At 34.7% G+C, this 26,963-nt stretch overlaps 4 protein-coding genes and 1 long non-coding RNA gene across 10 annotated transcripts; 2 read left to right on the forward strand and 3 right to left on the reverse strand.

Annotated features, from left to right (window-relative positions):
- Nucleotides 1–2,000: 2,000 nt before the first annotated feature.
- On the reverse strand, nt 2,001–3,751 carry LOC125219042 (high-affinity nitrate transporter 2.1-like). The gene has a single exon (XM_048120892.2). The coding sequence runs from the start codon at nt 3,708–3,710 to the stop codon at nt 2,127–2,129; it is 1,584 nt and encodes a 527-aa protein (XP_047976849.1). The 5' UTR covers nt 3,711–3,751; the 3' UTR covers nt 2,001–2,126.
- On the forward strand, nt 3,676–14,801 carry LOC125219041 (high-affinity nitrate transporter 2.1-like). 2 transcript variants are annotated; one of them, XM_048120891.2, is made up of 2 exons: nt 3,676–3,743; nt 13,186–14,801. In XM_048120891.2, exon 2 carries the CDS (start codon nt 13,203–13,205, stop codon nt 14,751–14,753), a length of 1,551 nt encoding a protein of 516 aa, XP_047976848.1. In that variant the 5' UTR covers nt 3,676–3,743; nt 13,186–13,202; the 3' UTR covers nt 14,754–14,801. The 2 variants fall into 2 exon arrangements, with proteins under 2 accessions (XP_047976848.1, XP_047976847.1); XM_048120890.2 differs by lacking the exon at nt 3,676–3,743 and having other exon boundaries at nt 13,112–14,801.
- Nucleotides 14,802–14,975: 174 nt separating this feature from the next.
- LOC125219043 (SNF1-related protein kinase regulatory subunit beta-3-like) lies at nt 14,976–17,631 on the reverse strand. 5 transcript variants are annotated; one of them, XM_048120893.2, is made up of 4 exons: nt 17,498–17,631; nt 17,064–17,102; nt 15,678–15,729; nt 14,976–15,606 (listed from the first exon to the last, which is right to left on the reverse strand). In XM_048120893.2, the coding sequence occupies exons 3-4, from the start codon at nt 15,702–15,704 to the stop codon at nt 15,292–15,294; spliced, it is 342 nt and encodes a 113-aa protein (XP_047976850.1). In that variant the 5' UTR covers nt 15,705–15,729; nt 17,064–17,102; nt 17,498–17,631; the 3' UTR covers nt 14,976–15,291. The 5 variants fall into 5 exon arrangements, with proteins under 5 accessions (XP_047976850.1, XP_047976853.1, XP_047976855.1 ...); XM_048120896.2 differs by having other exon boundaries at nt 17,064–17,265; nt 17,498–17,621; XM_048120898.2 differs by having other exon boundaries at nt 17,064–17,118; nt 17,498–17,619.
- Nucleotides 17,632–19,450: 1,819 nt separating this feature from the next.
- LOC125220102 (uncharacterized) lies at nt 19,451–22,329 on the forward strand. The gene is made up of 2 exons (XR_007176294.2): nt 19,451–20,731; nt 21,761–22,329. It is a non-coding gene; the product is annotated as an uncharacterized LOC125220102 (long non-coding RNA).
- A 2,293-nt stretch (nt 22,330–24,622) lies between these two features.
- Nucleotides 24,623–26,435, reverse strand: LOC125222431 (beta-amyrin 28-monooxygenase CYP716A378-like). The gene is made up of 4 exons (XM_048125036.2): nt 25,933–26,435; nt 25,401–25,841; nt 25,143–25,312; nt 24,623–25,008 (listed from the first exon to the last, which is right to left on the reverse strand). The coding sequence occupies exons 1-4, from the start codon at nt 26,414–26,416 to the stop codon at nt 24,709–24,711; spliced, it is 1,395 nt and encodes a 464-aa protein (XP_047980993.1). The 5' UTR covers nt 26,417–26,435; the 3' UTR covers nt 24,623–24,708.
- Between the last annotated feature and the right edge of the window lie 528 nt (nt 26,436–26,963).

Genomic DNA, 26,963 nt, shown 5'->3' on the forward strand with positions numbered 1-26,963 from the left:
AGAATGGCTGCAAAACCATATAATGGATATGTTAGTGCCTATTTTTCTATATCTTTTTCGCTCTTTATTGACATTTTTAATTTTGAGATTCATGTCACTTACAATACATATGTTGGACTAAATCTTATACTAATATAGTTATGAGAGTTTTAGTGTAAAAGCGGGAAAGTAAGAAGATCGAATGTCGAACATTCATTCGTTTATAATATAAAATGCATTGGATATTCATGAATGCAGAATCTAGGGGAGGTTGTATTTGACAGTAATATCAATATGTATTTTAATTGGAATAAGAATTTGTTGTATAAACACGAGCCATTGATTGATGCAGTCTCCTTAGGTGTTTCAAGGATCAAATTACGTTTAGGGCGTCACAATTAAATTTGAATCTACGGATGGTAAGTAGTAGGGAAAGTTGAATTTTATCGTTTGATGTTTGAAATTAGTTAATAGTGATTCACATTGGTTGGCGGAGGTGTTGCCTTGCCCTTTGGAGTAATGAAATCATGTACCATATTATATTAATATATTTACCTTATTCAACGAGTTTTGGTAAACTATTAAAGTGCGCATTGAAAGAAAAGGCAAGATTGAAATTAAATTAAATTCCTAAAGTAAGTTAGCAAGGTTGAAAACGTGCCATCACTTCCATGGGAACACCATACCTAATAATGAGTTCATTCGTGATTGAGAGAGGCCATAGATTTGAACCCTACCATGCCTTCAATTCAATGTTATTATATGCGAACATATGGTATTTAGAATTTAAATGTCGCTAAAAGTGCGCAATTTCTGTGGCAGAGTTGCATCTATATTAAAAAAAACCCAGATATTTGAGAAACACATTCCTAATATGAGTCGTACTATTTCTTTATTCGTTGTCCCATTATACTTAAGTCATTTTTCTGTATAGCAAATATCAAGATATTTTATTATTACTCACACTTTATTCTCTATTCACGTATCTATTTTATTACATCTGCTATTTCATTCCACGTCCACAACTTACTGAACACTCATTTATTAATCTCCATAACCAAAGAAATCTCTCGATAATTAATTATAGTGGAATGGAATTTACCATATTTATATTCAACATTATTCAAGCGAATTCTAAACTTATGCATATTTGTGTTTGTTTATCTGCATGTTTTTGTTTAACTATAGTAACAAAGACATTTTAATTATTAGAGATGACCACTGGGGTGAAACAATCTAAAATTTTCATCGTCATCACCACCCTAAGTTCTTGTTTCAACCAATAGCAGCAACAAGCTGCCACCATCACCGCTTTATACCCTCTCTACATATTCAAGTACAGTAACGTCATCGACGACAAATTGCAAGGGGCCGAGAAAGTATTAATTGAGTACATGAGAAATAAGAAAATACTACTAATCACTGATTTTGCAAGGCATCTAACACTATTCTTTTGCGACATGAACTGTGATCCAAAATTGAATTAACACCAAAATTGAATTAACACGTTGTTTAATTTAAATTTTGTTCTTGCGATAGTGAAATGTGAACATCAGTCGCATATGTATACTGTACAATTTCTTTTTGGACTTAAATATACTGTAAGCAATCTTTGGTCAACTATACATGTAATGATTAAGATGAGTTGAAGGTGGCCATTATTTTCGTGATCTGAAAACTGCAATAATGAGTTGTAAAATAATAATTGGATTGTAAGTAGTGTAGTTCCGACCTCTTTGGAAAAACCAAACCAATGGGATGTGGACTGGTGGCACACGTATACCTAACCGTAGAAATTAGGGTTCCCCACTCCCCAGAGTATTTATTTTAAATAAAAAACGGCTTAATTAGGAGGTAAACACACACAAGTAGGAATAAATTAAAGAAATTAATCACATAAACCGCCGTGTATAGAATAACTTACTCGTACAGTAGGTGTGATTTGTATATAATAATTCCATTGATTATTTTTTCATAGTAGTATTACTTTGTTTAAAGACGAAAATTAAAAATCGCGCGTGTATATGGGTTCTCAGTTCTTACTTACTGAAAAGTGAAAATAATGCAACTAATTAATATTTGCATACACAGCGAGGAAAAGTCATTGAAAAGTACATGCATATATCCCTTGTTCAATTCAAGTCACATCACACATAGTTGGGAGTAGCGTTGGGTGGGGTTGGGGCGGAGGCGATGCGGTTGCCGCGCTCGGAGCGGCTGTTCTCGGCAAACTTGAGGCTGTTGTGGTGCATTCCCTTCTGGACCTCTTCCTCGGTATACTCGGAGGTGTAGTAGTGTTCCTCGGAAGCCTTCTTGTTGGGAGGAAGGAACATACTTCCCCACTGCGGGAAATGCACTAACATGACCGGCAGAGTGCAGCATATTATCATTATCCCCATATACTCCAATCCCTCCTCTGTCGTGTATTTTGAAGTCGAGAAAAACAGCAGCTGTGTCAATCCTGATCCGAAGTTTCCTCCAGCCCCGGCCAGCCCGGAGATGATTCCGAGCGATCTCCGAGACACGAATGGGATGACTCCGAAGGTGGCTCCGCAAGCAGCCTGCGCTCCGATGGAGAAGATGATCATAAAGGCGACAGCCAGAGGAAGAGAGTCCGCCCTTCCTAACAGAAGGCAGAAGACACCGCCAAGCGTCTGGAGGATCCAAAGCGTCCACAGTCTGCCCCTCATTCCGAAATATCTAGCTGAGTAATCAGAAGCAAATCCGCCAAAGGGACGAGCCAGGAGGTTGGCCATCCCGAAAGTGGCAGCGATTATACCGGCCAGGTGGAGCTTCAGATCAAACCTGTCGTAGAAATACTCAGCGATGACGTTGTCGGTGGACAGCTCGACTCCCATGGAGTAGCCGTAGAGGAGGACGAAGATCCATGTTCGGTAGTTGGTAACAGCATACCACAAGACCTTGCCAAATTGGTCCTTGGCAACATTCCCCTTCTTCTGGAGGGCGCTCAGGTTTCCGTCAGGCAAGTCTTGGCCTAATGTCATAACAAGAATCCCCATAATGACATGAAGCCATCCTGGAATGAAAAAGGCGATCCTCCACGCGGTGAAAGGTGTGGACCCCGTCTTCTTGATGATGTCGAACAGCACCGGCATGATCAGCTGAGTGGCGCCGCCTCCCATGTTTCCCCACCCGGCCGCCGTGCCGTTCACCGTCCCGATGATCTTGCTGTTGAACATCGTGCTCATCCAGTACTGGCACGACACGAACGTCGCCAGCGAGAACCCAATCATGAACCGCACCGCCACGTATCCTCCCGCCGAGGACACGAACGACATGCAGAACACCGTCGGGGCTGACAGCATCACCAGGAAGGCGCATCCGTAACGCGGCCCCAGCAGATCGCACACTGCTCCCATCACCAGCCTCGAGAATATACTTCCCGACACTGACGCCACTCCAGCATTCCCGATGTCGCTCTTTGTCAGGTTCAGATTGTCTCGGATGATCGGCACCAGCGGCGCCGCAGCAAACGTAGACACAAAACATGTGAAGAAGGAAATCCACGAGAGATGGAAGGTCCTCATGTGCGGATTCGCAAATGAAAACAGCTTGAATTTCTTTGCCTTGTGCTCCGAGTCCACCGGCAGATCGAACTTGGCCGTTGTGTCCGTCGGGACGATCGGAGACGCCACCGAGAAGGCATGCACAGGCTCCCTTCCTGTCACTCCGTGCATCGAGCTCCCAGGAGACCCTTCAATGCCTGCCATTTTTGGTTATGGAAATGTTTATGTAAATTGATGGTGAGGAAGAGTGAGCAGATGCATAGAGTTTATATAGCGTGGAGGCGTTGACAAATGCGATAGCATTAATGAGCCAGCGGGGTTAGCGAATAGCTCATTTTGAATGAATTAGATATTTTGGTGAGAGATGGAATCCAATTTGCCGCATCTGAGTAGGATTAGAGTTTAGCCTTATCGTATATCCCAAAAGATCAAACAAAATTCAAGGGGGCCCACAACCTTCCGATTCCTCACATACATTTACAACCCGACAATCATCACAATATATAAACAAAGTTAATTAATGTAATTTATGGCAAAACTAATTAGAAGCTGTCTCTCCTCTTATTTAATTCTGCTACTTCCAAATTACTGCATATATTTGTTATTTTTCTTTCACGGTTATCCTTTTGTTTCGAGGTAGCTTCCTCTAATTATATTTGAGAGACACATTTTTTGTTTTCATTCATTATACAGATATTTAAATGATGTAAATTGTAAGGTGTCAGGTTAAGGATCATACCTACTTTGAGAGGAGTATGATATTCTATATATTACTGTATTAAACAGATCCTATAAATGGTATAAAGCCAAAAATTATTATTATTGTAATATCTCAATCATGTTTTAAGAATAATTTCAGATATCTCAGTACGTACATTTGCCTATAATATGTACTCCTATAATCAACCAGTTCCACTAAAAATACTATCATATTGCATATACTATACGCCACCTCTCAATTCGGTTCCTTTAATTTGAGATTAGTTTTTAACAATTTTATGTTTTGGGGATATTTTTGTAATTTCCTTTAATAAAATGCCCTAAATTACTCATGTTATTTGATTACATTACTTTAAATTTTCATTAAAATATACTATTGTATCTAAATATTCGTACCATACCGCCCTCACTAATCCTGTATCCACACCCATGTGACATATGCTTATAATAAAATTAAATTCATAATTAAGTTCCAATTTGAATCAAACATATATACTAGTATTTGACTGTTAAATTTAAACGGAACTATGAATTTTGAGGCCAAAACATTTTCTATTAAAAAATTAACAGACTTTATATATAGAATCAAAAAGTTTTTAGAACAAATACTAAGGATTAATTATGAACTTTAATCTATGTTAGTTTCATGTTTTCCCTACCTGTTGATTCAGCCACCAAATGCGAACACCAAATAATTTATGACTAATTGACAAGGATATTGCTTAATGAACCGTTTATTCTTGTTTTGACAGCATGGTGGTTCTTTTTCATTGTTTTTATATTTTTATTTAGGGCAAATGGCTAAAAAAATCATAAAGTTTAGTTAAATCATAGTTTATTCCTTAACTTTTAAAAATAGTCAATTACATCATAACTTTGACATTTTCGTAATTGTCCCATAGCAAAAAAATTCATCATACAACGATTCTAAATTTATCAACGTGTACATATATAAAAATTAAAAAATAATTGACTAAATATATTAAATGACATTGTTTAGATAGTCGAATATTTTGTTCGCATGATATTTTTGTTTGCCAAAAGTATACATAGTTTCTCCCAAATCATAGAGAAAATTGTCAAATTTCATGGCTTGTTTTTGCCATTTACCCTTTTATACATGATATACATCTGCACAGATTAGTCTCTTCACCCGGCCCGTCTCGGTTTAATTTGAAGGATCATAATGTTCTTTTTATTCAAATAAAATTTCAACAGCTAGCCAACTTGCAAGTCGACGAGGCATTGAGTTGGATCGATATTATTCTTCCTTCAACACTGGAAAATGGAAATGATTGGTTGCAAATATTTGTTTTTAATTTTAGTACTCCGTATTTGTTAGTATATTTCATAATCCACACGCATCAGCGTACACAAAAAAACTTACTTCGGAGAATGATTGTGACAATTGCTTTATAAATATCAATTAATACAGCTCCTACCCTTTCAAAAGCATTGACAGTCTAATAATACACATTTGTCATAGTGCGTGTCTATTTTTTTTTTAATCTTATACATATATATTCTTCATCATTATATTTCAGTTCAGAGCAAATCATATGGAACATATTTAATTTGCTTATTCTGATAAGTACTTGTTGCCATGATCTCAGAGCTTAGTTGGATGAGTCGATAAGTGGGATGTTTATTGATGAAATGGAGACCATTTCAAAGATAAGATGTAGTAGTAATTTATTATACAATTGATTATTGGGTTCTTATATCACTTTATTATTAATTATCAAAATAAACAATTGGCAATCACCAATTTAATTCTGTATTGAAGGTAAACAAATTTACTATGAATAAGCATTGAAGTTTTGTTTATTAATTAGAACTATTATTTGTTAAACATATTATGTATAGTAAACAGAGTAGTCTTAATTATATATGTATGTGTGTATCATATGATTCATATTGCTTAATTGATGTTTTTGTTTGTGCTTTATAATATTTTCTAGTTGGTAATCATGTGCACATATACATATGGCGGGTAGGAAATTGTTTGTATATAGATATAATTAATGGATGAGTATATTTTGTAATATTATGTCATGGGCACTTAAATGTAAAAAGTATGCAACAATAAGAGCACTCCCAATGGCGTCGGCGAAAACTCGGCGATTTTTCGCCGAAAATCGCCGAGTTTTCGCCGACCAATGAAAGGAATTCGGCGAAAAATCGGCGATTTTTCTCCCGATTTAACGCCATCCGGCGATTCATCGCCGAAAAATCGCCGAATCATCGCCGCCCACTGTGGGCGCGATTCGGCGATAATTCGGCGTTTTTTTTTTTTAAACGGCTAAATTTGTAAAAATGAAATGTTGAGTTAGGGAGAAATAAGGGAGAAATAAGGGAGAAACCATTGGAGCAGTTGGCTAAAAGTTGGCTAAAAACTGGGGATAAATTATAGTGCTGATGTGGCGCTGATGTGGCAGAAATAAGGGAGAAATAAAGGAGTTTTAAGGGAACCCATTGGGAATGCTCTAACCAAAACAATAATGACATCTAATAGTATTATCATAACATCTAGGTTGTTTCATAACGGATAATGTCGATGATATACAAGAGATGAAGCTTATCATAAGATATTATGATACGAGCCCCAGCCCACCCATGCCACCAGGTCGACCACACCGCCAGATCAGCCCGTCCCAGCTATCACCAAATTATTATTATTATTATTATTATTATTATTATTATTATTATTATTATTATTATTATTATTATTATTATTATTTACTTTTATTTATTTTTTTGTCTTGTTTTGAGTCAAGCAGAATTATAAGTTTCATTCCAAATTATTTCTCTGTCTATTCTTTTTGAAAATCCAAAAGACAGTTGAACCATAAATGGTCTAGTAATTATAATTTTATAAATAAAATTGTATTCTTTCACAATTCAAGAAATACAATGTCTAGTTGATCATTTCTTCTCAACGTTATCGATATTTTCTCGATGTTCACGGCAAGCCCCTCAGTGTCGTCCCATCGTGACAGCCCACCTATCAGATGCGAGCCTCTCTCGTACCAATTTATGCAATTGTAAACTCATAGTCTTTTCAACCAGATATAAAATCCAACAAAGTTATCTGAACTTGAAGAAATAATAAATATTTTTTCTCAAAATAATTGACTATACACAAATAAACTTTGCATTATATATGTAACATGCGAAAAGGAATTAATACAGTTAAGATAATCTCGTTAATAAGATAAATCCCACACAGTTGACAAACGTAACTCTAGACCATTAATTATTTTTAAAACCTTATCCCACTGAATTATTAAATTTTGATTAATTTGTATGTGCTGACAAACTTGAAAAACTATCAATTATTTGCAATGCTTGACTTGGCATTTTTACAAATGCACTACGCAAATTTGCTCTTAAGCTATACTCCTCAATTATGCAATTAATATAATTGATATTGGTAAGAAAATATAGTGCCAATAACCAAAATTTAGTTTTTCTTCGTTGGTTCCTATTGTTCTGTTTTTGTATTATTAGGAACACCGAATTAAATAAGTGAAATTTTAATAAAATTTCATAAAAAAATCTGAATATGAAAATTATTAACATTTTTTAAATATAATGTTTGGAGATTACTAGTTTACTACATGTCAATTATATACTATTCGTGACTAATATATTTTGAAAAAACTTGTCAAATTCATGAATCGTGACAACCGTTTGAACTTATATATGTTTTCATATACTAGTATATAAGGTAATTGTATAAGTAAAGTCCAAATGCATATAAATATATGTATTGTGATTATGTCTTTTCTTGGTTATTCAAATGTTTCTCCAATAAATTAGTTTTCGTGTTGACGAAGAAATATATGCATGATTATTTTAAAAAAAATTAGTATATTTTTTTAAAGATCAATTTCATCCTACCTTCCAAATAATTAGCTTTCGTTGTTTGAAAACTCTACAACGGATTTCAAAGCTATTCAATCTTTTTCTTCACATTTTTCTTTTCTCATTTTCTCTCTCATGATGTAAAAATAGTCAAAGCAAAATAATAGTAGTAAGTTTATTTTATCAATGAATATAATAAATTAAGACTTGTAATCAAACTGGGATCATTTCTCCATTCAAAACGTTCAATATCTAACTTTTATTAAAATTGACGAGCACATTTTTATGGGACGAGCGGCTGAGTATAAAATTCAAAATTCAATAAAAGTATAGAACGGATATATATAGATTTATTTTAAAGGGGTTGTCCATTTTCTGTGAAATAAGAAAAAAATAGTAATATATTTTCATTCTTGTGGCTAATAGTATTAAACTTTTTTTTGTATCATATAAAGACAAATTATAGAAGTATTATGAAATACAGTTTCGAAAAGTCAATTCAAGTACGTACGATCTGTTAACATTCTAAACTCCATTACTCATACCATGATGTACACACACAGACATAAGTATTAGTTTATTGATTAAAATTCTGTCTTAGCAATTGATATTTGTGGAAACTATGATTGTGTATAGAGGGATACATTTGGTGTAAAACTTTTCACCCCATACTGCATGGTGTAAATTTTTATAATGTCATTCAATTTTTTAAAATTAATTAAATAAATCAAAATTTAAAATTAAGGGAAAGGTGTAGGTTATGGAAATTGTGGTTTCACACATAAATTGAGGAGAATGAATATGACTAAAGGTATAATGAGAGGTACCCGTTATAGATGACCTAAGGACAAGTACTAATTGTAAATATACGGTTAAAAAACGTAGAACAAATAAAGTATCCTGTCTCAAAATCTCTAAGAGCCTGTGAAGGGCTTAGTTGACTTAATCATTAACTCAATAATAATGTGCATTAAGTAAGCACGAAGACTTTATCTCTATAATTAGTTATGAATCAAGCGTCACGAAATTACGACATTCTTGCATTTTTTACGCACAGCTAATTCTCTAATTAATTTAATATTTTAGTTATTGTTCATTTTAACGCAATACTCTAAACATAATTTAATTTTCAGTAATGATCGATGCATCATATATCTATACATATATAAAAGGCGAGTTTTGGCCTTAATTTGAATATTTATGAATTTTGGGCGTAAATTTGAATATTTACAAGTTTTGAGTTATATTTTGAATATTTAAAAGTTTTGGAAAGGATTTTAAATATTAATGAGTTTTGGATAGTAGCTATAAAACATTACAAAGTCTTCCCACTATTTTGCTTTTGTACCTGCTTATTAATTTATAGATTTGTATCAATTCATTTCGGTTTCCAATTAATTTGTAGATTTGTAGAAATATTCGTCCTCCAAATTCAATCAATAATGTAAGAAGTTTAGTCACCCAATTCATTTTGGTGGAATGGTGTGAAAGTTGCAACTAAATTTTTTTGATTCAGAAGTTGAAAAATAAATAAACCTCATTGGAATTGTGAGTTGTTAAATATCTTAAATTTATAATTAGATATAAGAAAATAAAATCAGAAAGAAAACCATTAGCAGAAATATAAAATTGAAAATTGAGACGTATATAGTTTTGGTAAACTGGATTATAGTAGTAATTAACAAGTTTTTATATTGACAGTTATTTGTACTTTTTATTATACTTATTTGTTAAAGCTCATGCTTATAATAATTTAATAGACCATTATTTGCTGGAATCTACACAATAAATTTAAATATAATTCATCACTGAATTGATTAGAATTTAGAAACATTATGCATATGCATAACGGTTTTCAATAATTGACATTTACCAACAATAAATTGCTACGCATAATCGGTTTCTTAGTCAAAAGTTTTTTCCTTAATCATTAAAACGGTTTTATTATGCACTTTTAAAATTTTGCGGTTATGTGAGTATCATAATTTGAGAGGTTAAAAAAATAATGAATCATTGATTTAATTTAGAATAAATGATATTGACCCAAGAAAAATGAAGAAAGCCAAAAGTTACATAATTTTCTATAAATACCAATACCATTAATAAAAAATGTGTTATCCTATTTGTGTTTGGTATGTGTGTGATGGCTACAGGGAGAGAGTATATCGGCAGGGGGTACGAGAGAATATGGTGGCGATTGGCAACGATGAATAAGTTTCCGGCGGTTTAAAAAAGGCGTGACAAGAGATTATTTCGAACAACTAACAGCATATCGAAGGGAAGCCGAAAATGCTTTTTCCACTGAGATTAAGCCTTCATCTGTATATTTTTAAAAAATTGCAATATTGATCTACAGTTGAATATTTTTTTTGAAATTCTTTCATGTTAATGAAGGCAAATTACGAAAAGTCATGATAAGTTTTTATTTCCAACGGCTAAGAGCATCTCGAATGGCGACCAAAAACACGTATCCAATGAGAGATATTTTTCCAGTGATGTTAGTTCATATTTAAGTTTTTTCTTAATGTTAGTTTATTTTATTTTTTGTTAGTTTTGTTTTAATTTTTCTGTCCAGTTTATAATTCTTTTTTTACAAATATAGAAATTACGTAAGCTTCTAACTAACCATCTATAATATTTTGAAGCTACAACTTTAGTTTTCATGCCAAAAAAACACCTAAAGCAACAAAATGACGAAAGGAAGCAAAGAAAATGAAGATCATAAACTATCACATTTGTTTTCGCGCATATGCATAAATCTTTAATTTGGAGAGTAATCAAGGATGAAAATAAGGGGGAGGAAGAGTCAGCGGGATATTAGAGTTTGTATTTTATTATTTATATTTTCTTTATTTTATTATTCTTATTATTGTACAATTAAGGTCGTTCACATATAGTAAGTTTTTTCATGTCTTACGAACTACTACCTTCGTCACATAAAAATAGAAACTATTTCCATTTAGGCTCATCCCTTTAAAATAGAAACTTTCGAATGTTTATATGTATGGGTGTTTTTATTTGTTTTGTACATTATGTTTTATCTTTTATGACGACATTATTGTTCTTATCATACTTTTTAGTTGTATATTAAATATATTATACCATTAATTTTATATTGATAACATTTTAGTTTTGAAGTATGTATGTTTTAACGATGATATTTTTATTCGCTCTAGAGACCTATAAGTGTCATAATTAATAAATATTTTCATGTTAGTTTAATTTAAAATTTATTTAATTTTATCTCTTTTTAACATATTGTTACTGTATAGTACTATATATTTTTTTATTTAGTTTATTCACAATGTCTAATTAATAGAATAAAAATTATATATTTTTTTATTTAGTTTATTCACAATGTCTAATTAATAGAATAAAAATACTATGTGTCGCGCATAGCGCGTGGGCTAACACTAGTGTATATAGTATCCGAGCTTAGTATCCGAAGTCCAAATATTTAGGTGCAAAACTTATAAATGACCATTTATAACGAAAAATTATCATATGATTGGCTACTTTTATGTTTTTACAAGATTTTAGATCCCAATTCTAGTTAAAAGAAATCTATATTTAAGTAAGAATATGATTTTCATAAAAACAAAAACAATCCGAAAAAAAGTCACACACAGCATACCAAATCCAAAAAAGAGAGATATTGGACCGTAAACTCAAAACTACAAACGGGCAAGGTCAAGGCAGAGACTCTGAACACCAACCACTATCAAAGTTAGTCTTTGCATTTCAATAGTACATGCGAGCTGAGGAAGGACTCTCTTTACCATCTAAAGTTAGTCTTTGTATAACATCATTGGTCTCGTCCAAGCTCCGATCTTCACTACCATTTTTTTTGTTGAGCTTGTCCAACCCCTAATATCATCCGTATTCTAAAAAATAAGCATCTCGGAAAACATGGTTCAACACGACAGAACCAAACATGTTGAGGTAGACAGTCATCAAAAAGAAGATTGAAAATGAAATTGTGGAATTATCATGCGTAAGATCAGAAGACCAATTGACAGACATATTCACATTAAGACGGACAACTCAAATAAGTTGAGTATTGTAGACCATTACAAAGATCAATCCAAGAATAAGATTAGGGATCCTCTGAAATTGGATTTATATGTTTCCATAGATTTTTAAAGAAAGCTTGGTAAGTAATGAATTCATGAGAAAGTAGTATCCCAAACATATCGTGTAAAACTCTTCTTCTATATCCCTAATAGTAACAGGCAATAGCACCAATACCATTCATGGCACTCAACATAATATCATATAAAAATGTAAGATAGAAATGTTGTACTATGAATTTACAGAAAATGGTTGCTTGTAGCTACCATGCACCGTTTCGTAATTAACAAAAACAATGTTGGTTAAAAATTATACTCCATCCGTTCCATGTAAAATAGAGTCATTTTTTTATTTTGAGAAGTTTCAATATAATTGAGTCATTTTTATTTTTTGGCAAAAAGTAATCATCCCTCTTACTTTTCTCTCTCTTCATCTCTCTTGTTTTATTCTCTCTTACTTTATTCATAATCCACTTAACAAAATATTCTTAAACTTTGTGCCAAAAAAATGTCTCTATTTGTATGGAACGGAGGGAGTAGTTTAATTCAGGTACAGGCTTGTGTGTGAGTGCAGTATTTGGGAGTAGCAGATGAAAAGAAATTCATGAAATACATGTATATGGAAATGAATTTAAAATTCCAACTTGAATTGAGTATGTATCATTCACATTTGACTATACTGGCACAACCTCATAGTTTGAATGTCCATTGAGGTCGAACAGCTTACTGCCTCTCATTAATATTATATGTATCTAATTTATTTGTTTTATTACATAGAACTATCGAATCCTTTAGTATCTACGACGGGGTCCGATGCGGCGAAATGGATTCACAACTCACAACTCTCTTCTTTTCATTCCACAAATATCATACATGTTGCCTGTTTGAATCTCTAGCGGCTAATCTATCTACATTCAACTCTTTCAACTTTCAACCTATATAAACCACACATTCCTTGCCTCTCACAAACACTCACAAGTTCATTTCTACATTAAACTACAAGGACATGGCAGGCATTGAAGGGTCTCCTGGGAGCTCGATGCACGGAGTGACAGGAAGGGAGCCTGTGCATGCCTTCTCGGTGGCGTCTCCGATCGTCCCGACGGACACAACGGCCAAGTTCGATCTGCCGGTGGACTCGGAGCACAAGGCAAAGAAATTCAAGCTGTTTTCATTTGCGAATCCGCACATGAGGACCTTCCATCTCTCGTGGATTTCCTTCTTCACATGTTTTGTGTCTACGTTTGCTGCGGCGCCGCTGGTGCCGATCATCCGAGACAATCTGAACCTGACAAAGAGCGACATCGGGAATGCTGGAGTGGCGTCAGTGTCGGGAAGTATATTCTCGAGGCTGGTGATGGGAGCAGTGTGCGATCTGCTGGGGCCGCGTTACGGATGCGCCTTCCTGGTGATGCTGTCAGCCCCGACGGTGTTCTGCATGTCGTTCGTGTCCTCGGCGGGAGGATACGTGGCGGTGCGGTTCATGATTGGGTTCTCGCTGGCGACGTTCGTGTCGTGCCAGTACTGGATGAGCACGATGTTCAACAGCAAGATCATCGGGACGGTGAACGGCACGGCGGCCGGGTGGGGAAACATGGGAGGCGGCGCCACTCAGCTGATCATGCCGGTGCTGTTCGACATCATCAAGAAGACGGGGTCCACACCTTTCACCGCGTGGAGGATCGCCTTTTTCATTCCAGGATGGCTTCATGTCATTATGGGGATTCTTGTTATGACATTAGGCCAAGACTTGCCTGACGGAAACCTGAGCGCCCTCCAGAAGAAGGGGAATGTTGCCAAGGACCAATTTGGCAAGGTCTTGTGGTATGCTGTTACCAACTACCGAACATGGATCTTCGTCCTCCTCTACGGCTACTCCATGGGAGTCGAGCTGTCCACCGACAACGTCATCGCTGAGTATTTCTACGACAGGTTTGATCTGAAGCTCCACCTGGCCGGTATAATCGCTGCCACTTTCGGGATGGCCAACCTCCTGGCTCGTCCCTTTGGCGGATTTGCTTCTGATTACTCAGCTAGATATTTCGGAATGAGGGGCAGACTGTGGACGCTTTGGATCCTCCAGACGCTTGGCGGTGTCTTCTGCCTTCTGTTAGGAAGGGCGGACTCTCTTCCTCTGGCTGTCGCCTTTATGATCATCTTCTCCATCGGAGCGCAGGCTGCTTGCGGAGCCACCTTCGGAGTCATCCCATTCGTGTCTCGGAGATCGCTCGGAATCATCTCCGGGCTGGCCGGGGCTGGAGGAAACTTCGGATCAGGATTGACACAGCTGCTGTTTTTCTCGACTTCAAAATACACGACAGAGGAGGGATTGGAGTATATGGGGATAATGATAATATGCTGCACTCTGCCGGTCATGTTAGTGCATTTCCCGCAGTGGGGAAGTATGTTCCTTCCTCCCAACAAGAAGGCTTCCGAGGAACACTACTACACCTCCGAGTATACCGAGGAAGAGGTCCAGAAGGGAATGCACCACAACAGCCTCAAGTTTGCCGAGAACAGCCGCTCCGAGCGCGGCAACCGCATCGCCTCCGCCCCAACCCCACCCAACGCTACTCCCAACTATGTTTGATCTCATGTAACAATCAACGGTTCTAATTAATACATTTCATTTCCCCTATGAGTATGATCAATGGTTCCATTGATCAAATATGGATTCAAATTTTCAAATTCCTATGCTGTAGTAAAGTCCATTTTCACAGTCTGCATATTTCTTGTTATTTACTAGTCAGATAATGAATACATAAGTATCAAAGAAGTCGATGCATTACATAATTAAATTAGGAGTAGTATCTTGAAACGGACCAAACTTTTAACTTATCAACATTTAAGATCTCTATATACAATGTAATGAAAAAACACAACCCAGAAAGTTACAGCAAAGTTTAAGCATGCACTAGACAACTCACTTCATAACTCTAGGATTTCTGTCATTTGTAATCAAATATAGGTATGGAACACATAGGAATCTCGACATAGCAGGCATAAATAAGCACCTTCTACGGATAAAATTCGGATTTGGCTAGTTTTCTACAGCACGCTATAATCAACACAGATACATAAACGGCCAACATAACGAGTAGTCTTTACACAAATTACCTGTCACCTTTTCACCTTCTTGGAACAGGTTTATAGAGCACAACAGTGACAAATTTTGAACGAAAGCGATGCGAAACACCAAGCGCCACCACCGATCTTGGAGGTTCTCTGTTCTCAATGTACAGATGATTTAAATTGACATTCTGTGGAGATGGGAGGGATGGTCCACAAGGATCACTATTCCTTTTATAGTTTAGCAAGGTGTGTTGCAGGTGAGGGGGTAGCGTAGGTGGTTCTCTCCCATCATCGTCACTTCCAGGGTAGACATTATTGTAACTTGCTTCTGGCGAGTTAGGAACATCAAATCCAGCAACACTCACTTGATCCTGTAAAAGAATCACATTTAAGGAGCAGTTTGTTTGGTCAGATAACATGACACCAGTGTTTCTCAACTTACTTGATCTTCTCCATATTGATTGTTCATTGTATCTTAACAGAGACCGCAGACCCTGCAAGTATCACAATGATGTTCCATGAGCATTCAGAATTAGATCCCCTAACATGGTTGAAATATCAATAAAACATTGCTATGCAATATATTGCCCAAAATTTACCTCTGAATCTCAATTTATCATTTGGGTTTTTTTATAGGTATAGAGCATTTTAAAATAAATGGAGAAGTACAAGTTTTACATCTATTTATGGGCTGTAGCTAACTTGTATTTACCTCAGCAACAATTGCAAAGATGAGATCCTAGAATCAGATCGAATATAGCAAATAAGAGCATACTTTCATATCCTTAATTATAGAGCAAACAATGTTTTGAAAGAATCGAGACGCAAGGAGTACAGATAGTATTCACTTGGTTCAACAAGTAGTAATAACATATTTGGGTCAATGGGTCTTTAAAGTTGTCGATCATTAAATTCCATTATATCAAATATATCAATCAAGGCAAGCTCATGGAAAGGAAAAAAGATATGATAGAAAAACTCCAAAATTACATTCAGCACAAGACACATTTTTCCTATTCATTCGGGAGAGCAACACAAACTCAATTAAATCTAATGTGCTGCTATCATATTACCTACTATTAGGCCCTTCTTGGTATGATAGAATGAAATGAGGGTGGAAAGAAATGACAAATTTCTTTGCATTTTCATTCTATCGTACCAAACAAATGAATAGAATGGAAATAGGAATCATATTTCATTCCATCATTCCATTTCATCATACCAAGAAGGGCCTTATAGTTTTAACATTACAATTTTAATTCACCTGTGCCTGGTTCACCCAGTTGCATCTTAATAAGATTCATCACTTCAAAAGGCAGGATGTAATCTGATATTTGGGTATCATCTAGGATTTAAATCATTCCACGATGATAGGAGAACTCAATAAATACAACACAAATCTATAGGATAAGTGTATTGAATGTGTATGGTCAAGTTTGATAGTATTCAAGCATATAGTATCAAATCTAAATCATATATGGTGTTCATGATCACGCTACAAAATACAAACACAACACTTGGCAGATAAACACAGTAAACTAATGACAAGTAAGGGAAGATTATGTAGTACTATAACTCAATATCATCTGCATTTTAGCCTTGGTTGAGCCTTAACATTCTAGAAATATGATAACATGACATCCAGAAATATCAGCATTCCATTAGCCTAGCAAAATGCCACAAACACACGCATACACACATATAGAGGATAAACATATAAAAAGCAAATCAAACAACCAAGTCACAAGGAACTACTGCCAAATAACCGCTTAATTATAAAACTATTGAGATCAAATGTAGATAACCCAATTACGGAATCAGTATGAACCTGATAAAAATAGGCTCGGCCGCTTCAATTCACGATCAACTGCGACAATCAACTTCTGCGCTCAGTAATTAATGCATAACAGGGTGGAAAAATTATACCTTTATAAGAAAATTATCCATGCAATTAATGGAAGTATCTCATTATAAATTAAGACGATTGAGAAAGCCCTCTCAGGTCAAATTTCAAGACGCCGAGAAATTCACTACAAAAAATGAAGGAAAGAATAACAAATTCTGGAAGAGTAGCTTCATTTGTGTGCATATAACTTCAAACCCCTCAACCAACATAAAAAAATTGATAAGAAAATCGCCAAAGAAGAAGTCGGTGAAGAAAGCTAAGATTTCACAACAATTGCAAAAAAGGAATGACACAAAAAGTGTTTTAAGAGATTGGATAGAAATTACAAATAAAATTTGCAATTGAAAGTTTCTTACCAACTGAAATCCTCTAATAAATAGATTTAATTGACTACTGAATATGTATGAAATCTCAATGCTTCCGTTTTCGAGAGAAAATCACATTTGTTTTGCTTTCCTGCATCTGTTTATAATTTTCTGTACTAAATTGATTAAAAAAAATTGTTTTGATTGCGGAGAGAGTATGATTGGGCCAAAAGTAGGTGAAATTATGTGAATTAGCAGCAATGCACGTCCATTAGATTGGGCTGATGTGTCGTAGGTATGCAGCCCAAACTAAATTGACAAAATTAGGTGAATCAATTTTGTCCGACGGGTAGTAGCGCGGTTGTCAGTGCGGAACTGTGGTGACCTTGAGGTCACGTGTTCAAATCCCACCACCCGCTGGGAGACTTTCGACCTTAATCCGCAAACCCGATCGAGCAGGATTAGATGATTTGGTCGAGCAGGATTAGTCGGATTCCGCCGAAGGTGGGTTCGGTACACCTGTGGTCAAAAAAAAAAAAAAAATTGTCCGATTTCATGACATATGAAAAAAAGGTGATGCATAATTTCATTGTATTTTTCAATGCTTTACCTCAAATATAACATGTGACCTTTTAAAATGTAGTTATGGAGATTCGATAAATACATGTGCTACATAATGTACCAAATTTTAAATGTGCATAACCAATTAGGTATTTTAGAATTTGGACTATAAATTTAGGCACGTGGTTCAACCGTTTTAGAAAAAATTTGGATCGGTAGTCTAACTAATTAGGAAAAAGTTCAAATTCACATCTTGAAGGGTTTGAGGGAGATTGTTGGCAATTGAAACTAAAAACTCCCTATATCCCATAAAAATAGAGACATTTTCTTTTTCCGTCTGTCCCATAAAAATAGTCATTCCATTTATGTAAAGTTATCGCCAACGCATTACTCATATATATCAATTTATTTACGATTTATACCACTAGGGGCTACCACTAAACACTAATAATAATGTGGATATCACTATCGACTAACACTATTTTAACTATACGTCTTTCCATCTTTCTTGTTTTACCAATAATGCATTAATTCTCATGTCTTTCCAAATATTCTCTCCTCACCTTTCTTGCTTTATCAATAATGTATTAATTCTCGTGCTGTTCAATATGTACTCATTTTTTTGGGCCATAGAGAGTATAAAAATATAACTGTCTCATATTGGTGTTAAAGAGAGAACTGAAACCACTATTTAAGTTTCATAAGCTTCTTTTCTTATCACCAATTGGTTTTAGGATGAAACCTATGAGTTTCTATAAATTCTGTTCACACAAAAAAGATACTCTACTTTAATTTGAGTTTCGGAATAGTTCAGAAGATCCATGGTTGAATTTCAAGAAAGTCTTATGAAGAAGTGCAAGTAATCGGTGATTTTTTGGATAATCTGAACAATAAATCATGTAATCGTAAAATTCATGTTTAGGATTTTAATTCTGTCGATGAATTATTTGCGTTGCATATTATTTGAATTAATATGAAGACGATTAATCCTATAATTGAGAGTTTATTATTTTAGGATAGAGAAAGTGATTTTCATAGTGACCGAGTGAAATCTCATAAAATGTGAAAACGTGAATGATTTGGGCTAATATTGTGTTAAATGATTTAAATAATGTTAGTATTAAATTATTAATTAGATAAGATCACTAGGAAACATTATTTTTATTAATTAGATTTTCATGTCTTTGATCAATTAGTTGTGTTAGTGAATATTGCAAAGCAAATCCATTCCGCCATCGCGTTCTAAAACATTACAAATATTTTTCTTTTATATTTGGAATGTTCAATTTTAATTTCTAGTTTTTTATGGATTTTTAAGAGAATATTATTGAGTTGCTTGACCTACCTCCGCTCCTTTTTCATCATCTTCTTTTCATAAACTCGTAGTAGTATTTCTTACCACTAAACTTCACAGATCCCAGTCCTCAGACGTGTGCTCCAACATCATCTTTTTTTCTTTTTCTTTTTTTTTTTAAATTAAAAACAAAACAAGGCCAAGTCTATATTCTTCGCATCGTTTTCTTAGCGCATTTCCCTTTCTTTCAAAGATGCTGATCACTTATTTTTTCTCATAGTCATTATCTTCTCAATCACTCATTTTTTTTGTCTTTGTCAATTAACTACTATATCTCTAATCATCTTTAATTTTTCCTTTCGGTGAATTATAAAATTAAGATAAGGTTAATTGGTTGCGGAATCTGGCAAATCTGGAATAGAAAACAAGAAAAATTGAGTTTGAAATGGAATTTATTTCTATTTTTCTTTTACAAAAATAGATTCACCTATTTATGCTCTTCACCACTAAACCACACTATTCACCTCTTTCTATTTTTTGACAACTCTATTTTTGTTGTCTGAAAATGGAGTTGAAAACTAGAGATTCTTGTTTGATGATGTCACAGTAATTCTTTTTGCTGTGAGTGTAATGAGCCACATCTGCATCGTTGCTGGTGGCTTTGATTCTAATGCGCCTATAAATATCAGCTTGTATCTCTCCATTCCAAATACACACACAATATGAAATACTCTTGCATCTTTGTAAAGAAAATATTTTTGGGAGTCCCATTAAATTTATAGGTGTTGTTTGTTGGAGATTTGGTGGAGGGATCTGTTGGGTAGAAATACAGATACAGTTGTTGTTTTCTGGTGTAGCATCATCAAGATTCACATGCAAAAGCATGGTGCCTGCTTAGTTGATACCTACCAATTACCATACCATCATCTCTCTCTGTGAAAGCTAGCTTTGAATGGTGAGAATCTTGATGATGCTGCATCGGCAATAAATGACTAGAAACCGTCGTGCTAAAAACTCAATCTTCCCTAGTTTGTATGGTTTCTGTCAGGTGGGACTTGGCCTTTTATTTTTTTCTGGGAAACTCAATACTAGCTAGTGGAGTAGTATTTTAAAAATTCTTCTACATAGTCAGTCTCTTTCTCTCTCTTTTGGATTTGACTGGTATGGAAACTTTACTGAATCACTGCTGATTATTCTTCTGCCACAGAAAAAAGTTTTGAATTTTTGATGCAACTCCTTTTCCTATTCTTTTTCTTCAGAAATTTGGATATCCAAGATTTTATCATAAAGGGCTGGAATTATTTATGGTATAATGTTTGTCTTTCCTCCACTTTTGTATTTACATCTGATTTTCAATTTTAGCAGAATTATATCTCCTGGTATGGCAACAATTAAAAGAGCAGTCTTTGGGAAAGAAGTTGAAATTAGAGGTGAGAAAATCTGGTTATATGTGTATATTTGTTTTCAATTCATTTAATCAAAATACTTTGCATAATTACATCATTGGCTCCTTGATCATTTTTAATTAGTCCAAATTCAGTAGATGGTGAAAAAGGGTAGCATGATAGTAATATATGAGTGAAAAGGAGGTAGGTGGACCTACTATTCTGTTACACATCGACTGCAGTTTGCAAGTTGCTCTGATTGTACACTTCCCCATCTCTAGGCTTATCCTCAGTGACCCCTTCATTCATAACATAAATGTGTAGTATTTGCCTTCCACTTGTTGAGCTTTTTTCTTGCAGCGCCAGCCTAGCTAGTTTTGTTATTGAAATCAAGATCCTGTTATTCCAGTTGTTGGTCAGTCAATTTTCCCCTTTGCCCATATTCTAGCTCACTCACACTGAGGCTGCTTGGTAGTAGGATGAACACCCAAATTGGAAAGTTACTAGTATGTCATTCCCAAAAGATTTGTGCACTTTACGCTTGGCAATTTAACTGCTTCTAATTGTTGCAATTTTATTGCTTAAAATTACAGTGAATGAGTTGAACCAGCTTGACTTTAGCAGTACTGTACTTAATTTGCTCTGATTGCATTCTTAATTCTTACTTGGTCATCAAATTTTAAGATATACTATTAATATTCTCAAAACTACTTGAAATATTCGGCAGCTCATCAACTTGTTATTCTTCATGGAGAGAAGCCTTCTTGGTAAAAGATAGTATGAAAAATGAAGCTTGACAATCAGTAACTTGTTCTTCTTAATGGAAAACACCATTGCTTTACAACGTTTGTAACTACTATCATTTGAATGACAATTCATTGAAGTAATGGAGGATATTATTCGTGTATGATTTTAATTGATATAAACGAGTTCATCAATGTTGTCCTAGTGGACTAGCTATATATGATCTTATGTTGTTGACAATATGAGATGAATCTATGTTGAAGGAGGCAACATAGAATTAGATATCATGTCTGAGACTAATGAGTTCTTAGTTTTTGTTTAATTTTGCAGGTTGTTACAGATTAACAAGTGAGAGGTTATGTTGTGTAATGTTGCAATAGATTTTTCAAACATTGAATTTAATATGAGTTTGAATCGTACAGAAAGGGCAACCCCACAAAGCATATGGGCAAGAGGAGATGCAGTCTATCATCAAATGAATTTCAAATGTTAATAAATACTATCGAGTATTTATATGATTCTGCCGACATTTTGATGTATATTCAGATGTACGTACGTGTTGTAATTTGTCCACACGCTGCGAACATTAACCCTAATCAACGTAACTCCTCTTTCAATCTCTCAACATATATATAATATAGGTAAGAAGAGATCGTTTGTAGGTGTTGCTCTTGGAGGACTTTCAAGTAGTGATCAAAGCCTTATTTGTAAGTAGAGATCGATCAAATCTAACAGGCGCTCCCCTTCTCAAACTCCAACTTCAAATAATGTTCATATTGCATGGCACTTCCAAATAATATACGAGTAGAATTTATGTCGTTGTAAAGTTCAAATTTGTATCTCTCTCTCAAACATTGATTGATTGATATAGGTGATTGGAAACAGCAATTCTCACTTAATATCATTCTAAAATATCTTACAAACTACTGATATAAATGTAGGGTAAATGGGAATTAATTAAAGAGGTGGAAATAGCATATTTATAAGACCATTTTTGTAACTGTTCGCCATCAATTTACTGGAAATGGGAATTAATTCATTTGTTTTCATTCCTTCTATCTCAATAATTCAAATATTTTACTACATGTTTATATACTTATATACGGGGGAATACTTTATATAGAGGGATCCACCAAAATATAGAAGGCATCTATCTGGGTCCTGGTTCATCTGTGGTGTATTCGATTAATAGTACCACTAGTGCAAGCCTTAATTGATTCCACACAATCTGTCCTTTTTTCCTTTAGTTTTGATTGGTCAACTCAGTTTTAGTTGAACAATAACTATGGTCTATGGACTTTTCTGTTTAATTAAGATTTTTTTTTTAATTTAGATTTAGATATGTGTTCGTGAAGATCTGAGTCATTAGTGCAATTAACCCAAGTTCTTAGCTATGAATTTAACAAAAATCAGGCGATGTGGTGATGGGTTATTTTGTAGATTATGATGCTATATTGACGGTGGGTATGTGTTAGATGCCTACCATAATTTGCCTCCAAACTCCAAACCCATAGCCAAAGATACTGCTTTTTACCGTTAAGTACTCCTTCGGTACCAAACTCCTAATAAATATACTTCCTTCGTGCCATAAAAATATGTGCATTCTAAATGGAAAGTTATCTTAATTTAATATTACTAATAAATGCGGGTCATATTATTCACTAACACTACTTTAACAACTTTTTTCCTTCTATTTTTTACTTTATCAATTTTATTATTATTCTCATGCCATATCACGTGTTCATATTTTTGTGGGACGGTAAGTAAAATATTTAGATTTTGGTATTGAATCTTATATAGTGTACAATGAAAATCTTTGAGTTGCCATCATTCGAGAGTTTCTTTTCTACTGTGAAGGTTTAAAGTGGCAGAGTTTTCGAGGTTTACTTTTAAAGGGATCACGTGCGCTGAAATTTGGTTTATTGAACAACATGCGTCTTCTTCTTGCTCTCTCCGTTTCAAGGAAGATGACCTCTTCCTTGGATGACATGAGAATTTATGCAACTTTATTCTGTTAGTGAAATGAAGAGAGTAAAGTAAATATAAAAAAAAGGGGTAAAGAAAAATGTGTTTCCGTAATGAGTGATCTTGGTAGGGGGACAAACCAAAACAAAAATTGAGTCATCTTTAATGGGACAAAGAGAGTACATTTTGAATTTTGAATTTTGAATTCTTCATGATGGTCAATTTTTCAATCGGTTCGTGTTTAGAAATTATGACACAAATGTTAATGTAAATTTAGTAAAACATGAGAAATAAAATATATAATTAAAATATTATTAATAAAAAAAATTGATCTTTTCGTTAGAGGAAAAACCTTAAAAAATAGAAATTAGCCTCTTTTATGACAAACCACAATTTAAAAAAAGCTATTTTAAGGGATAGAAGGTCACTACAAAAAAAACTTAACTTTTAAGGATAAAAGATTGAGATCCAATTTATTTGCGTCGATTGTTTTTTAAAAAAAGCATAACAATTTAGGACGCAAATAAAACATTTCTAAATTAAAAAGTAATTAACTTAAAATCTTTTATTTTTTAGAACGCTTCCATTTGCGTCCTATAATTTTAATTGGGACACCAACTATAAGAACACTTTTTGAAGCATTGGTTATAAATTTAGAAACACAAATGAGTGTATTTAATTGCTTTAAGAAAATGTCCTTAATAAATTTTTTTGTTGTTGCAATGGGAGTATATAATTAGTGAATATTAAATGGATTCATCTTTATTTATTAACTTTGAGATTTTATAAAGATTTCTTCCTTTCATTTCGACAAAAATATTTTCATATAAATTCAATCAATTAAATTTTGCGAATTATAAAGCATATATTGAAAAATTGGATACAGATATACTCCCTTTGTCCCAAAAAATAAGGACATTTGGGACAGCGTAGGTATTAATGCATAATTGGATATGGAGACTTTTAATATTATTAGTGTTTAATGGAGACCCTAATGATATAAGTTGTAAATAAATTGATGTATATGTAAAGAGTTTAAGAGAAGTTTCAATACATGGAAATGAAATAATTTTATGTAAAGAGTTTAAGAGAAGTTTCCATACATGGAAATGAAACAATTTTATGGAATGGATGAAAAAAGAAATTGTCCTTATTTTCTGGAACTGACGGAGTATAAAAAATGGAATGCAATTAACACCGTTAAAATAGCATAATGTCAAATCAAGATTTTAAATGAAAACATCGAATAAGTTTATTATGAAACCAAATTAAGAGAAACATGATTTCTTAGTCGTTTGCCAAAAACAATGCAACTAGACATGAGGTTGGAGATAAACTGGAAGACCATAGAGTGGTGTGGGCATTGGATCACATACAACTTTCTCATGAGGATTGACGAGTTTCCACCTATATCTTTTCACCACATTATGCAAAAATAGTAGTATCTCGAGCCTAGCAAACTCTTTCCCTAGGCACATCCTTGGCCCCCCACCAAACGCCACATACGTGTAGGGGGCCGGCCCCAGTGCCTCTTCAAATCTAGATGGATCAAACTTGGTGTTGCTAGTAAAATAGCTCGGGTCCATATGGGTGCTGTTGGCGCTCCAATACAACTAAAAACAACAAACAAACATAATTAATAACCATGCATCATTTACTACTTTATACTCCATACTTCATCAGTCACACATTTCTTAAAATAGAAATATCAATCTCTCTGTTTTTTATTCTCTTTATACTTTTATACCTTGGAGCCCTTGGGAATGTGGTAGCCACCGTAGCTTATGTCCGTCAAGGCTTCCCTGAAAGCACCAATGACCGGTGGTGCCAGCCTCATTGCTTCACACACCACGCTCCACGTGTACTTCATCTTCTGCAAGTCCTCCCACTGCACAGACTCTCCTATATCCTCGTGCTCTGACGACATCTCCAATCGTTCATTAATTAAAAAACAAAAACACATGGAGTACAAATTAATAAAGAAAAATAGAGAGCAAATATATACCTTTGAAGACGTTGTCATAAATATCAGGGCGTTCGGCGAGCCACTTCATCGCTATAGTTATCGCAACACTGGAGGTGTCGTGTCCAGCGAAAAGAAGCATGAGGATGTTGTTGACAATCACTGACTCAGACATGTACTTGCCGTTCTCATCTGGGGTGTTTAGTAGATGAGACAGAAGGTCTACTTTCTGCTCCGAACTAACTTTCCTTGCTCTCACTATCTTGAGCAGTTCCTCCTTGATAGCCCTTGTAGCTATCTTTCCTTTCCAGAATCTCGTCCCAGGAAAATTAATAGGAATTGAGATTATCCCTTTCAGAAATATATTAAACATAGTAGCAAGCTTCCCAATATGCTCCTCATCTTCAAGCCCCATGAAAAGCCTACACGCTAGCTCAAACGTGTATTGCTTGATCGTAGGGAACACTTTGACCTCATGTTTACCTAAGCACAAACAGTAATTAATAACACATGCATATGCATTTTACAACCAAACCAGAGACCAAATCTCAGCCACACGATTTTATATACATACCTTGCCAGTGAGTCTTGATATGGTGTTGGGAAACCATATTTATTCTGTTGATGTAAAGCTTTGTGAAAGCGTCGGGGCTGACGAAATATGACACCATCTTCCTCATGAGGCAGCCTTCTTCTCCTGCGGTGGTGGAGACGCACTGCCCCAGCAGCTTCCTGACGGAGCTCGGCCACCAAACTGTAACCGTCTTGTTCTCATTGCTGAACAAGAATTTGTTACCTGCAGCTCCACACATGAACACCACCTTCTCCCCCATTATATGACTCTTGAAAACTTGAGAATTGTATTTCTCCACTCTCTTCATCACAAACCTCTCCGGCTCTCCATCCACTCCAGCGCGGAAGAACTCCACCGTTTCACCCAGAATCGGCCATCCGTAGCTTCCCGGAGGCAGATTCAGCGCCCTATTTCTTAACCTCCTTCGTAAAACCTCCAAAATTATTATCACAAAAGCTGCAATGCTCAAAACTGTAATATCCATTGTTGTGTTTGAATTGCTTCTATCAATGTGTGAAATGAAATATATAGAGAGCTAAGATAATGGAATTTGCGATTACACCATCTCCAACTGTACACTAAAACCTAAAATGGGATAGGTAATTAGCTCCAATAGTAATCCAAAACTAATCTCATTTTTGGTTTTTAAGAAAAAAAATACCTTATCTTTAGGTTTACACTAAGCTCAAACAAAAAAAAAAAATTCAATTTTTACGAGTAAAAAATCACATTATAGAGAATATTCAAATTTGAGTTTAGTGTAAATAGTTGAAGTAAAATCATATTTAATGTGATATTTACACTAAAATAAGTTTGAGTTTTGTATAAATGGTTGGAGATGTTCTTAGACCACTAGCAATGGTGACATATCTCCGGAGCCCATCTCAGAGCCTATTTACATTTTTTCCTGCCACATTAGCAGACCCATCTCAGAGCTTATCTCCCTGCAATGAGAGTCTATTCCAGAGTCCATCTCATTTCCACATCAACAATATTTTATTATTTTACTTATAATTGTTAGTCTGAAATAA

Source organism: Salvia hispanica, chromosome 1, assembly GCF_029641045.1.
Source record: "Salvia hispanica isolate PSC_SH4W2 chromosome 1, Shi_PSC_v1, whole genome shotgun sequence".
In the NCBI taxonomy this organism is placed as follows: Eukaryota; Viridiplantae; Streptophyta; class Magnoliopsida; order Lamiales; family Lamiaceae; genus Salvia; species Salvia hispanica.

Bases quoted from the DNA above. Each gene is read 5' to 3' on its own strand.
- LOC125219042 (XM_048120892.2), bottom strand. From the start codon at position 3,710: ATGGCAGGCATTGAAGGGTCTCCTGGGAGCTCGATGCACGGAGTGACA.
- LOC125219041 (XM_048120890.2), top strand. From the start codon at position 13,170: ATGGCAGGCATTGAAGGGTCTCCTGGGAGCTCGATGCACGGAGTGACA.
- LOC125219043 (XM_048120893.2), bottom strand. From the start codon at position 15,704: ATGAACAATCAATATGGAGAAGATCAA. The intron at 15,607-15,677 runs GTAAGTTGAGAA...ATTCTTTTACAG, and splicing joins ATCAATATGGAGAAGATCAA to GATCAAGTGAGTGTTGCTGG.
- LOC125222431 (XM_048125036.2), bottom strand. From the start codon at position 26,416: ATGGATATTACAGTTTTGAGCATTGCAGCTTTTGTGATAATAATTTTG. The intron at 25,313-25,400 runs GTATATATTTGC...AGATGTCGTCAG, and splicing joins TTATGACAACGTCTTCAAAG to AGCACGAGGATATAGGAGAG. The intron at 25,009-25,142 runs GTATAAAAGTAT...TGTTGTTTTTAG, and splicing joins ACATTCCCAAGGGCTCCAAG to TTGTATTGGAGCGCCAACAG.